Genomic DNA, 14,701 nt, shown 5'->3' on the forward strand with positions numbered 1-14,701 from the left:
CCCAGGACTTCCAGTGTTGGTTTGCCTTATGCACAACAGGTCACAACTTCAATCCTGCTCTCCCCCAACCATACTCATGTTAAACTGAATGTTCTCTAAGTGCCAGAATTCCTAGTTTCCTAGTTATAACTCTGACTTAAGTGATACCCACAACTTATGAGCCAAGTGCAGCAAGGAGGTACATTTAAGCCCATTCTGAGTGCCCAACCTTGGGTTCAGTCCCTTCCCTTGAGAACTTCCACAAGAAACATAAGCTCAGCCCCAGTTATTCCCAACTGGAGAGGATTTAACCAGTGGTGGGGAAAACAAGCAGTGACCACTCTACTCATGCTGAAATAGTGGGAAGTTTATTGTAAGGAAAACCAGGGGAAAGGAACACACTGTCCAGAGAGAGTCTTCATGCAAGGAAAGTGGCTCCAGTAAGCCCAGGCAAGGAGACCATGGCAGGGGTCAGCAGAGGAAAAGCATCAGACACAAGATCCAGTAAGTTGTCCTCTGGCTTTAAATGGCTTCAGGCAGAAGGAAAAGAAGAGCAAGAGGGTCTTCTGTCAGGGGAAAATCGAGCAAATAAGACTGGCATCTTTGTGACCAGTTCTCACATTCAGGATCTTCTGTATTATTCCATTTCTTTCTCTTCCAACCAATCCAATTCTATCAGTCAGGCTCTTATTCCTTTTGAGAGCTATGGTAGAGCATGAAAGTCTACCTTCAGATGAACACTGGCCTGGGTGTCTTTCTGAAGTCCTTTTATGGCTCTAAATTTTTAGGAGTCTTTGTTTCACGCTTTAGGATTCAGGACTCCAGGTTCCAGGATACTGGTATGAGAATCTGCACCTCATTCTGCCAGCAACTAGGTATTCATCTGATATCTCAGGAATCTCTACACCAAGCCTGCATTCCTCCCACCCCAGATCTCCTGTAGGTGTTATCGTCCCTGAATAGAATGCAAGTTCCTTGAGGATAGGCATTGAGTTGCTGGTTTGTATTGATACCTACAGTGTTTAATAGGGAGCCTGGTACATAATAAGCACTCAGTCGATACATTCTCTCCCCCACCCAAGGGTTTTGATTCTAAAATTCTTAGATTCTCTGTTCCCAGAAATAATTATTTGCAAAATCAGTGAATCAAAAGAGAATATGTAACTTTCAATGCCACACTTACATCCTTGGGGGAGGAGGGAAGTTATTGTCCATTTAATGGAGAATTACACAGTAACAGTGACGTCCCCATGTACCACATCTAAAAGAGAGAACATGTGTCTCAGACAGGATGGAGTCAAGGGGAATGAGAGAGACTGGGGGGCTTCCACCAATTCTAGTTTTGGAAAAGAAGGGAAAAGAAAAGCATCTTCTAGAGTGCAGGGCTGAGGGAATTGGAATAGGTCTACACTGTCACTGCTCAGTCCCTTCCCAGTGTAGTGACTCTGATGAGAGAGAGCTGGGCTTCACAAAAGAAACAATTAATAGTGGTTGGTAGGAGAGATATCCATATACACTGACATTAGAAGTTAGTCATTCATTCAATTAGTCACTCAATGAATTTTGGGAAAGGCAGAATACTTGGCAGCATGGGACAATCTAGTTCTCATAGCTCAGGAAACCTTTGAATATCATGGACTCTGCCCAGCCCATTGGCAGTCAGAGGGCTGGGGGCTCTGAGCCAGGATTTTCCTGGGAATTCTAAGAAGCCTAAGGAGCAGTCATCCACCTGCTGCTTTGACTCAGTTCTCAGTCACTCCATCAGGGAAGGGGCCAGATTAGAACTATAAGAAAAAATTAACAATAAGCAGTCAAGGCTACAATTTCTTCTTGACATGAAATCCTTAAACCTCCAGTTCAACAATGGCACAAAGGAAATTAGTCTGGGTAACTCAGCCCATCATGGATAGAGGAGAAAGTTTGGTGAGATCAGATACTTACCATGCAAAGCGCCTACCAGTGCTGGAGGCGCCAGTCCTACTACGGTTCTGATCAAAGGGCAGAACTGCAGAGGGGATAGATAAGCATGAGAGCATCAGGCAAGGGAACAGGGCCAGAGGGTAAAGATGCCAAGAGGGGTCATCACCAAGCCTACCTGACCTGGGAGTTGACCTATGGACCCATCACACTTGAGAATGTTGACCTCATGGACAAAAAGTAGCCCACAGGGTGTGTGTCAGAACTGGAAGGGATCTTAGACATGATCTCACCTAATCCCCCACCATCTTAAAGAGGGGAAGGGGCTCATCCCACTCCACACCATAAGCCAGACACCAAGCATAGGCCAGTTTGCCAGCTTTGGGACTCCTAGTCGAGTCCTCTTTGTGTTTTCTAGAAATAACAAATCTGACTTTAACCGACCAGACCAAATTGTCATACTTACTAATTGCTTGACCTCCCACTCAGCAAGTCGGCTCACGGATTTAGATAAAGCTTCTAGTCCCCATCCAAATAAACCCCTAAAAGAAGAAGAAACTGAGTGACAGAGTGTTGCCAGTTGGCTGAGGATCCCAGGTAAATCCCCTCCCTCCAGAAGCTTCCTAACCCTATAGAAAACAGCTCAGCAGGCCCCAGGGACATGCTAAGTGAAAGGATTTCTTGGTCCCTGTGAGAAGTCTCACTAACTCAGCCAGGTTTTGAAACACAATTGAGATCTGAAGTTGGGTGGTTCTGGACAGAGTCTGTCTCCTGGAGCCAGAGAGAAGCTCTGTTGTATCAGGATATTCATTTATAGGATTCCTAATTGGAAGGGCCTTTCAAAGTCATCTAGTCCAACCCTGCACCAGACACCTAGGAGAAACTTGAGAAATGCTTAGGGAATGAAACTGCATTCACTCAAACCCCCTTCATTTCTAGAGGTGAGGAAACAGAGGGTCAGTGGCTCATTCAAGGTCACAGGGATGCTAAGCAGTCGAACAGAGGCTGGAGCCCACATGTGCTGGCCCCAGATGGAGTTCCATTTCCACTCTTGCTCTGTTTGCCCAAAGGGGATAGTGTGTATTAGATGGAGGTAGGGACAGTGTGAGAGCATTTTCCATCACGTCTTTTGAGCTGGTTTAGGGGCAGAGCTAAAAGCCTCCTGAGACAGAACAGAACAATTGTCCCAAAAGTCTGTCATTCTTATGCCAGAGTCCCAGAGAAGCTTCATTCTTGTTTTCAGAAAAGGATTATAAAGTAGCTATTGTGAGCAGAGAAATATTCTGGATCCTGAAGAATAAATAAAGGCCCCACACCTGTGAAGGTCACAGCCTAATATGCTGTGGATCATGTTTGTATCTTTTACTAGAGAAGAAAGTAAGGAAGCGAGAAATACATGCATTGGTAATAACAATCTCGGAGGTTTGATAGGGCTAGACAGTTATAGGAGGCACTTTTTCCTGTGTGACCCAATTCAGAATAATCACAATGGCTTTGTGGCAAAAGTTGACCCTGTTTTATAATCCTGAATCAGGCTCCCAGAGGAATGGGGTCTGGGGTGATGTCCAACGGAGAAGAAATGACAAAGGTGTGAGCACAAATCCACTATTTATGTCTCGCATGGCATCATTTTGCCTGTTGTCTCAGATGCTTATATCAACTCAAGGAATAGATACTATGTGCTGGCCCCTCAAGACCTTAGCATCCCTTTAAATCTTCTCATTTGGAGCATACAGTCTCTAGCCCAATCCTGAAATCATTCCTGTTAGTCTCTTGCCCCTGTCCTGGCCCACATCACTCCCTCCATTGCAGTTATACAATCCTTCTTTTCTGTTCTCTCCCTTGGGAGAAATCAGCTTTTCTTCAGCAGAGTCCCCAGACCTCATCCTTACCATTCATTTCCCCAATCCTCCCACTCCATATTACATGGTGCCCTTAGTATTATGATGTTTCTCTGACTGAGATAGAAAATGTCCATTTTCCAAGCTACCCCCAGGAGCCTTTTTGAGATTTGATGTCCCAGAGAAGATGTGAAACAAGGTCTCCTGTGACCCAGAAGAGCATCCCATCCTCTTTGAGGTCCGTGGGGTAGAAACACGTAAGTATATCTATCAAGCACATGATTTAGATGCTACCATGGGTCCCCCACAGCTCTTGGGTGACTCACGTTTGCTGGGATGAGATTTTAAGAAGTTGAGAGCTTGTCTGACATTTGGAAACACTCAGGCGAGCTTCTCCATCTTCATTCTTTTCAGTTGTGAGTTCAAGTGATGTGTTCGCATTTAGAGTGATATCAATCGCCTTGAGAAGCAATCTAAAAGAAAGAAGATATGGAATGGAGAAAAAAGAACCCCACTGTTTACCCAATGTCATCATGGAAACTAAAGAGAGAGGAAGGTAAACTGAGGACCCAAACCCAGGAAAACAGTACCAATCCTGGACATCTCCCACATTGACTCAGCTTGAGACTCCCTTTCCAAGCCTTTAACAAAGCACTTTCCTATTCATTCTCTTCTTTGGTTCTCATGAGAGACCTGCTTCGTTGACAGGCTCAATGTTATTATGCCCATTTTACAGACAAGGAAACAGAGGTTTTGCACAGTGCTCAATATCACAGGGAAAACCCTTGCCCTGAGATTCTGCTGCTTCCCCTTTTTATGGCAAGAAAGAAATATGGCCAATTCCAGTTCCTTCTTCCCCATACAAACCAGAAGTGAGGTGCTGGCCAGAGAAGTAATGAGCATCCCAATATGAAGAGAATGAGATATTAAGAATTGTGATACTCCTAGTCATGTACAAAAAGCCATTTTTTTATCTTACTCTGAAATGACCCTAAAAGAAAAAGAGCAGTTTTGCATCTTGTCATTAAACTGTTTCTTCCTGATCTCCATCAAAGAAGGTGGGCAAAATGAGCTCACAAGAATGATAGCAGTCAAAGGAATTCTGCACACTTCCGTGTTGATTCATGATTGCCAGAGCACTTTCCTTCCAATAACTCTGTGAGGTAGTATGCCTCCCTCCATTCTCTTTGCCTTGCTCACTTGCCAACTTCATCCTGGTGGATTTGCTCAGGAACCATTGGAACCACAGAGATCTGGTTCTGTCATGTGAATACAGCCCCTCCAGGGTTCCACACGCCATTGAATGGACCCTGTAGGACTCAGAAGAATCACTTACGTGTTCAAACTCAGAGAGACATCCAAGGGCACACTGAGAGAGAGACTCTTTTTGTCTTGATTTTCTGTGAGGGAAATTTTCAGGAGTTGGGCATTTTTAATGTTGAACCTGCACAGAGAAGCCACGGTTAAGAGAGAGAGAGAAAGATGTCACTAATTGATACCTTTCATAGATCCAACCCTTTCACGATACATCTTGAACTCCAAACCCAACCATTCCCAAATGCTACTCTTCCCTTAAACAGATAAGTGGTCTCTGAGAACAGAAAGGGGGATGTTTTCACCCAAATGAATCACAGATTTTGAATCAAGACATTGGTGTGCAGTCATAATCCTATGTCTAATCTAGATGATTGAGATCACCATGGGAAATGGAGGCATGATTAAGGAGATCCAATGGAGGAGGGTCCAGCTGTCAACATCTTGCTTCCCACCCTGTCTCCTGTGGTTTGCCCCATTGCCCCATGGACAGGTTGTCGGGAGCTCCCTCTATTCACTGAAACCTTTTCCTAAGTTGTGCTGTCCTCAGTCCCACTCTGGGAGATTGCCTGATGCCCACATTTGAATTGAAGCATGACTTTATAAGCAAGAGGGACTCACGAAACTATTTTCCCAATCATTCCACTCAATGCCTTCAGCACATTTCCAATAATTGGTGCGTCCTCAATTTCTTTTATCAAGTCCACCTTGTTGAGCTCTTTCACAGCATTTGTCAGAGTATTCTGCAAACCTGGAAAAGGACTTCAAGTTTGACTCTTGCTTACAGAGAAAAGAGAGCAGGTTGATGTCATAGCAGCAGCCCTGGATTTGAAGTCCAAGGAAGTGGATTTGAAGCACAGCTCTGCTTGCTACTTTCTACTTAGTTGTCTAGTTCTCTCTGGTTCTCAATTTCTCCTCAGCCAAATGAGACACTGGATTATTTACCCTCTACTGTCTCTCACAGCTCTATTGGCTTTGCTCCTATGATGCTAGAAATAGGTTGGTCTCATTCATTTTCAAGCCCCATATCCCAAGATTCAATGTCTGAGCACTTTCAAAGGCACTCTCCACCAGCCCCAGTAGCCTTATAGAAATGAAATCTCTGAGGCTCAAGAGAGGAGGAGACTTGTTCTATGTCATACAGAAAAAAAAAAGAGCAGCTTTCCTGTCCTAATGGCTGGATAGAACTCACATTCTCTGACTCCAAACTCAAGGCCATACTGAGCCACATTCTCGATGGATGGGTAGATGCAAACATACTCATAGGTCCTGTGGAAGGGGAAGGATCTTACTCTTCCCTCTCAACTCTAGAAATGCTTAGGCAGCTAAATGGCATGGTGGAGAGAGCCCTGGGCCTGGAGTCAGAAAGCCATGAGTTCAGTCCTAGCTTCAGACACTAACTGTTTGACCCTAGCTAGCTCACTTGACCTCTGTTGGCCTCAGTTAAGTCAGCTGCAAAATGGGGACAATTAAAGCACCCACCTCCCAGGCTTGTTGTGCGGATCAAATGAGATAATGATTGTAAGGCCCTTAGCATACTGCCTGGCACTACAGTAAACACAACATAATTGTTTGCATAGTAAGCACTATCTCAATGTTTGTGGCGATGAGGATGTTTGAGGGGGAGGTTATACGTGAAACAGTAGGCCCTTCTCTTCCTCTCCTCTTCTCCTGGACTGGCTCCAAGGTTTTGCCAATCCTGGTCTTACCACCAATCTCCCCACATCTTACTTCCCAAGGTCAGAGGCATCTCTATTTTTATCACCCTTTGACCCAGTGGTCTTTTCACTTCAGGCCTGGGGTCTCCTGCAAAGGGATCAGGCCTAAGTAAGATGAGAACTTACTGTTAGCGACCTCTGAGATGACTTTTGAGCCTTGTTCTTCCTCCTGGGCCAAGCTCAGTGTGAACTGGCTACACAAGAGCACAAGTCCTAAAAGCATCAGGGTCTTCATGTCTAATATGCAAAGAAGAAACTGGTATTTTAGACAATATTTTCATTAAAACACAGTTTGAAAACAAGATTCTCCCTCTATACATGCTTAGGATTGTTAGAATTCTCTAAACAATCACATTGTTAGTTCCATTCAGACTAAGGCAAAGATAAAGGCTTAAAACAATATGGTGAATAAAGAAGAGAAGAAATCCATGCCCCTTCCACCTCCAAACCCCTCCCAGTACTTCCAGCTGAGGACAATTTCTCTCCTGAACCTCCATGTGGAATATTTGAGGGAGCATGGTGGGGTATTGTCACACAGCCCTCATCTTCGACCCTTCACACATGCCAGGTTTCTCTATGCAAAATGGATGAAAACCCCTTGAGTTCATCAGTCTTTCTGGAATCCATATTTTCATCTGTTGCCAATCCTTAAGGATAGAATTCCAAATATTTCTGATTTGCCATGCAGAATACCATTTTCATTTTTTTCCTAAAACCTCCGATTGCATATTTTTAGCAACTCCCCATAACTATTGTCCATACCTGCCTCCTATGACTCCCCTCTAGTTCTCCTGGGGTTCCCATGAAGTCGTGTTACTATCAGAGCTGCATACTCAGAGAGGACTCATGGTATTGGGTAAGTGACCTGAAAGTCAGAAGTCCTTAGACCCTCCTGAATCCCTAACACTGACTCTGCATGGGGAATAATACTACTGCCTGGTCCAACTCTGACATTTTAGGATCCCAGTGGTAGAAACCTCAAGGTCTTGTACAAATGTCTGAAAATCAATACATGGCCCAATGATTTTTATTCTGTTTGTAGTCCCTTTCTGAATATAGAAGCAAATGCTTGGACTCCAGTCAAAGTCACTCACTGTGTAGCATGGAGCATGCAGGGTGGTAAGCCTTACACTTCATCCTGAAAGCAACTAAACTGAGTCAAGTAGAGCTTTAGAGGTTTCATCCTTTAGCTCAAAGAGAAAGCTCTTATGGAGAAGTCTTCCAGTTCCTCGTTTCTAAAGTCCTAGGACATTTAAATTGAATCTTTGACCAAAATGTCCAAACCACATGGGAGCTTGAGCTTAGAGAAGGTCTAGTCTAACCATCTCATTTTAAAGAGAAAGGAACTAAGACTCCAGCAGAGGAAGGGACTTGACCAAGGCAACACAGTCAGGTTTTAGCAGCATCTATGTCACTTACAAAGCAATATTGGTCAATTTTTACAATTCCAGCAAATGTTTATTGTCCTTGGAATCCATCAACCCTGTTTGATTTGAAAGAGCCTCACTAAGACTGGTTGCAGACGACCAAATGGATCACAAGAAAATCCTTGAGAAGTTCCTCATTCTGATCTTCACCCTGATATCACCTGATACTGATATTGTTCTGATACTCTAAGGTAGGAGTAGAGGCCTGCAGAGGTTTGGGCCAAGATGGTCTCTAAAGGCCCCTATGGGATGTGAGTGATAAAGGGACTTCTTGCCCTCAGCCCTAAGGCCCCAGGGGAGGGTAGGCCTGGGCTGGTGGGTCTCACCTGGCTGTCCCCAAGGAGTCTCAGCAGGAATCTGAATTTCCTTCTCTTCCTCCTCCTGTAAGACTCTGCCTACCAGGGGCCTTTATGTAGTAAGACCAGCCAGATGAAGCCAGAAATTCACAGTCTGATGACGTATTTCAAAAAGTGGTTTGGAACATGTTACTCGTGATGCTTCCAAGTGTACTCCAAAGTCAATAATTGATGATCACATTGCCAGAAGGGAGAGGCAAGATGAGTGATAGGCAAATTAAAGAGATGTCAATGTTAGCCTGTCTTTCGAGACTTGCAGCTTTAATGAAAAGGAGTTTCTTGCAGTAAGAGGGATCAGATTTGTGACATGTAGGGAGGAAGCCTAAAGGAGTTGGTCAGGCAGGTCTCAGTCCCAAAATAGAGAACTTGCTTTACATTTTGACCTCTATGTCATTCTCTGTGGTGGGATGCATGTTCATCATGAGAAGAGGAAGTCACATATTGGTCAGAAAGGATGAGTCGTTCAGGGCAGTAAACTCGGAGTCAGGGTGAACTGTCACCAAGTTCTTCTTCTGGCCATTTCTTAGTTGTGTGACTAGATCTTGCCTGATTTTGTTGAAACGCTAAGGTAGGAAGGAATTGGAAAAGTGACCTGGATTTAGAATAGAGAAACCAGCCTCCTTTTTGCATTTCTCAAAACTGGAAGAGACAGTGGAACAGAGGTGTTCTAGCCCAAATGTCTTAATGAATTCTCCACAGTTAGCCAACATCTCCCGTGATCCAGGACCCCATTAGATTATCTACCTCTCACTCCAGAAATTATTTACATAACTTATTTCAAAGAACCTCCAATCTGAGTGTTGCAAAGGGGTCTCAGAGGTCACCTACTGTCACCTATACCCTGCAGAGATCCCCACAGGATGTTATAACATATAGCTGTGACAAGTGGTCATCCAGCCCTCCTTGAAGGTGTCCAATATGGGGGAAGTCACCACTCACAAAGCAACCAGTTCTACTCTTGGATAGCTCTAATAATTAGGAAAATTTTCCTTACATCAAACCTCATTTTGCCTCTGAAAGTTCACTTGCTCCAGATTCTTCCCTCTAAGTTCAAACAGAACAAATCCTCTCTGTAGCTCAGTTTACTTAGCTGTAAATGGAAGGGGTTGGATTCTATGGTCCCCTCCTTTAAGGTCCTTTTCAAATCTAAATCTCTGGTCATCTCCTATTTCTCCTAGTTTAAAGTTCTTTTAATCGCATTTTCAAAATTCTTTACAAATGTGTTCTTGTTAGGCTTTATTAAGTGTACTCTAGTACTTCAGCTATGTTCTTAATTAGAAATTCATATGATTCAAGAAGCAGGGCAATGCTATTACTACTTTTCTGAGCTTAGGATTCTATAGGTTGTAGGGGCTTCACTTGTGAGTAGGTGAATTAGAATTTGAACCCAAGTCCTCACTATACAATGGCATGATTTATCTACAGTTCCAGAGAGGGGATATTTTAGAGCCTAGGGAGAGTTTAAGGTGTTGAACATCAAAGTGCAATAGAAGTGTTAGGGCATACAGGTCTTACTTCCTATTTGTGTGACGTTGTATGAGTTATTTAACCTCACTGGGCCTCAGTCCCCTCATCTTTAACATGAAGGGTTCTAAATATCATAGATGCTAATTACCATTGGGTAATTACTACCATTGGGAAAGTTAAGTGTTCATGACCTCAATATGAATTAGCTGAACCAGATTTCTCTGAAGACCTTAAGACTATCCTTGCCCTGATTTGATAGTAGAGAGGGGAAGGAGAGACAACAGGAAAGAAAATTATAGCCTAAAATTCCCTTTTCTGACAAATCTTCCATTCGCATGCCAAAGTCATACAAGATTTCTCAAAAGAGGCAACTATGAGGAAAACAATTCAAATACCATATGAATATTTTAAAATAGATTTTTATTGATATTATGTCTTTAAATTGCCCAGATTGTATCCTTTATCTCTCCCTGCCTCCTGAAATCCATTTTTATAACTGTTTTAGGAAAGAAAAAGTAAAAAAGGGAGTAAATATAGAAAGAAATCTAATAGTATATGCAATATCCCACACGCATGTGTCTCCATCTCTGAACAAAAGCAGGGGGAGATTTCTTCTCATATCTCTTCCTTGAGGCCAAATTTGTTTCATATAATTTCTTTAATTTCATATAATGTTCACTTTCAATTTTTTGATGAAGTTTCTGTTCATTTACACATTATAGTCATTGTGTACATTGTTCTGCTGGCTCTCTTTACTTCACTTTGCATCAGTGCTTATAAGTCTTTCTATGCTTCTCTGTATTCATCATGTCCTTATTCAGAAGTGTGCTAAAGGCAGCTCAAACCTGTGAAGTGATTGTTAAATTTTCATTGTGAGCATCATTTAACCTCAGAAATCAGCAAATGCTACAAATTAGAGCTTGATTAATGTTTTGTTGATTTCTAGATTGAAGGAAGTGATGGGAAAAATGTTTAAAATGTGCTTTAAACTTAGGAGTCTTTCATGTGTACTACTTTTTCTTGGAGAGTTAGTTATCAAACATTTATGAGCATACTGCCGTATTTCTTACAGCACAATAATAATGGGGGAGCTCAGGTGCTCTTCCACAAATTTCTCAGGGAATTCTAGCAAGGTTTTCTTTGCTCTGGGACTGTATCAAATTCTCTTGTTTCTGTCCTCAAATTATTTATATGACTTAATTTTTCATTAAAAGTTACTCATTAGAAATGCATATGGATTAAATGTTACTACTAATTATGTGAACTTCAGGATCCTAGAATCATAATATTTTGTCATTTTTACTGTTTGTAGGGGACACTGAATTTGAAATTAGCTCCTTACTATGTATTGGTGAAAAGTAGTCAATAGGGAATCTATCAGGGATTGGGAACTGAAAGGTAAAGAAAATGGAAGGGTAGACAGGCTTTATTTACTAGCAGTGTGACCCAAGCAAGACACTTAACCTCTCTGAGCCTACTTTCTCATCTATAAAATGAGGGGCTTGGATTACATGATATCCAAAGTCCTTTATCAATCTAAATCTTATGGATCCTGGAGAATTAGAAGTTCTTCTCCCTGAGGAGCTACTGGGGAAAGGACAAGGGGAAGGAAGATGAAAGGTAAGAAAAAATGTTACCCAAAAAGTGCTGTTCCAACAATGCGTCTTTCATGCTATGCTAAAAAATTATAAATAACTTCTTGAAAGAGTCAACCACATAGCCCCAGGACTAAGAACACGGCTGGGCCCTCAATATTGGATCAAACAGAGCAGATAAAAGACGCAGCCTGGGCCCAGGCCAATAGTCTGATGTTGTTCAGAGGGACCTAGATCATGGAATCAGATCTCAGAGCTCACAATAGAATGAAGCCAGCAGTGCAAGACAACTAGAGTGGGCAGGGACTCAGCCCCAGGGCCAGGACAAAGCTAGGACAGTAATGAGGGTTTGCCCAGGATAGATGTACAAGACATATCTCAGCCCAGAATAGTTCTAAGTCAGTGCCACTGTCACTCTTACTCTATTGAGCCTTTCTGCTATCTGACAGGGGCTCAGGCCAACTAATGTCTAGCAAAGTGCTATCCATAGGTAAGAAGAGTACTGTGTCCTAGAACATCTATGGGGACAGCAAGCAGGTTGTGCCCTTGATTAGATTTCTGAGAGGTGATTGAAAATTTGCAGCATCATGGTTCAAGCCATGCTTGTGGTATTTGAAGAACATAGCACTTGGAAGTCAAACAGTGTAGCAGCAGCCCAGATAGAACAGGCTAGAACCATACAAAGCTACAGCAGTGCTGTCAGAAGTGGACAGAGCTTGGCCATTACACAAAGTCCCATCTGGGAAGTAAAGGTGGATAAATAAGTAAAGAAATAAAGATTGAATTATTATAATAGCATGGGAGGCTTAAGACACAAGCTAAGAAATGGAGCAAAATCAGTTAGAATTCTTAGACGTAATGATACAAAAATGTTTCAGAATTTTAAATTAATATTTTAAATGAAACAAAAGTGACAAGGCAAAGAATTAGAAAAGAAATGAGAGTTTTAGAGGAAAGATGTAAAAAGAAAATTAACATCTTAGCATAGAAGGTACAAAATTTTACCCAAGGAACAGACTCTTTGAAAATTAGAATAGAACAATTATATGTTGATGATTCCTTGAGATAATAAAGAATATTGAATATTTAATTAAAAGCCTGAAGAGGTTGCTAGGTAGCACAGTGGATAGAGTGCCAGTCCTGGAGTCAGGAAAACTTGAGTTCAAATCCCATCTTAAGCACTAGCTGTGTGACCCTGAACAGGTTATTTAATGCTGTTTACTGCACTTTCCTCATCTGTAAAATCAACTGGAAAAGGAAATGGCAAACCACTTTGCCAGTATCTTTGCCAAGAAAACCCCAAAATACATCACAAGGAGGCAGACATAACTAAAAATGACTAAACAACAAAAAAGCCTGAAGAAAAGGAGGAAATATAAAGTACTTTATATTAAAAAAAAAAAAGACTGACCTGGAAAACAGATAAAAGATAGACAAATTAAGAATCATTTTACTACTTGAAAGTCATGAAGAGAAAAAAGTCTGGATATAATATTCCAACAAATCATGAAAGAAAACTCTCCAAACACATCTGAATAAGAAGGCAAAGTGAAAATAGAAATGACATCTCAAAAGAAACCCAAAATGAAAACTCACGGAAACATTATAACTAAAATCCAAAGCTTCCATGTCAAAGAAACAATACTGCAAGGAGCCAGAAAGCAGACAAGTACCAAAGATACACAGTCAGAATTACACAAGACTTAGCAAATACCACAGTAAAAAAGTGGAGAGCTTAGAATACTACCTTCCAAAGGCAAGGCAAATAAACTTAAAATCAATCATAATTTACCTACCAAAATTGTGTATAATTCTACAGAAAGAATGTGTGTATGTGTGTAATGAAATAGAGAATTTCCAAGCATTCCTGATGAAGAGAACAGAGCTGAGTAGAACTTCTTTTTAAAAGAATAAAACAAACATTTTCAGAATATGGTATAATAAAATAGATGAAACTTTACATGAAACTGCAAACCTACTATGCACAACTTGCTATTCCTTTCAAATATACAACAAAATTATCATATAAATTTCTTTTTTTTCTTTTTTTCCTTCCCTTCCCCTATCTTAGAGATAGCTACTATTAGACACAAATAAAGTGTGTGTGTGTGTGTGTGTGTGTGTGTATGTAAAATTATTCTATACATGCTTCTTTTTATCAGTTCTTTCTCTGAATGCAGATAGTGTCTTTCTTCATAGTCCTTTATAGGTAATTTGGGTATTTATAATAGTCAAAATAACTTATTCTCTCAAAGTCATTCTTAAAACAATACTGCTGTTACTGTATACAATGTTCTCTTGGTTCTGCCCATTTCACTTTTCATTATTTCATGCAAGTCTTTCATGTTTTCTAAAATCACTGAGCTCATAAAACCATGCATACATGCCCTTTGACTTAGCAATACCACTACTAGGTCTGTATCCCCAAAGAGATGAAAAAAGGAAAAGGATCTGTATGTAAAAAATTATTTATAGCAGCTAATTTCTGGGGGGCAAAGAATTAGAAATCAAGGGAATGTTCATCAATTAGGGAATGGTTGAACAAGTTGTGGTATGTGATTATGATGGAATACTATTGTACTACAAGAAATGATGAGCAGGATGTTCCCAGAAAAACCTGGGAAGACTTGCATGAGTTGATGCAAAGTGAAATGTCCTATGTATAAAGTAACAGCATTATAGTAGGATTATCAGCTGTGAATGACTTAGTTATTCTCAGCAATACAACGATCCAAGACAACTCTGAAGGACTTATGATGAAAAATGCTATCCATCCCCAGAGAAAGAACTAATGCTGTCTGAATACAGATTGAAGCATATTTTATCTATTTAATTTCTTTATTTTTCTTGAGGGTTTTTTTGGTCAGTGTTTTCTTTCACAACATGACTATTATGGTTATGTTTTGCATGACTACACATGTATAACCTATATCAAACTGCTTGCCTTCTTAGTGGATGAGTGGGTGGGGAGAGAGGAAGGGAGAGAATTTGGAACTCAAAGTTTTAAAAATGAACGTCAAAATTTTTTTACATGGAACTTGGGGAATTTTTTTTTAAATAAGTACTCAGATATTTAAAAAATAAAAC

The 14,701-nt window shown here is 41.1% G+C and overlaps 1 protein-coding gene across 2 annotated transcripts; it reads right to left on the reverse strand.

Annotated features, from left to right (window-relative positions):
- Positions 1–325: 325 nt before the first annotated feature.
- LOC114046940 lies at positions 326–8,631 on the reverse strand. Of its 2 annotated transcripts, none has more exons than XM_027867577.1 (9): positions 8,523–8,631; positions 6,896–7,006; positions 5,673–5,802; positions 5,074–5,181; positions 4,064–4,210; positions 2,363–2,438; positions 1,921–1,984; positions 1,163–1,240; positions 326–509 (listed from the first exon to the last, which is right to left on the reverse strand). In XM_027867577.1, the coding sequence occupies exons 2-8, from the start codon at positions 7,002–7,004 to the stop codon at positions 1,206–1,208; spliced, it is 669 nt and encodes a 222-aa protein (XP_027723378.1). In that variant the 5' UTR covers positions 7,005–7,006; positions 8,523–8,631; the 3' UTR covers positions 326–509; positions 1,163–1,205. The 2 variants fall into 2 exon arrangements, with proteins under 2 accessions (XP_027723378.1, XP_027723377.1); XM_027867576.1 differs by having other exon boundaries at positions 326–545.
- Positions 8,632–14,701: the final 6,070 nt, after the last annotated feature.

This window comes from Vombatus ursinus, unplaced genomic scaffold, assembly GCF_900497805.2.
Source record: "Vombatus ursinus unplaced genomic scaffold, bare-nosed wombat genome assembly UNPS02014786.1, whole genome shotgun sequence".
In the NCBI taxonomy this organism is placed as follows: Eukaryota; Metazoa; Chordata; class Mammalia; order Diprotodontia; family Vombatidae; genus Vombatus; species Vombatus ursinus.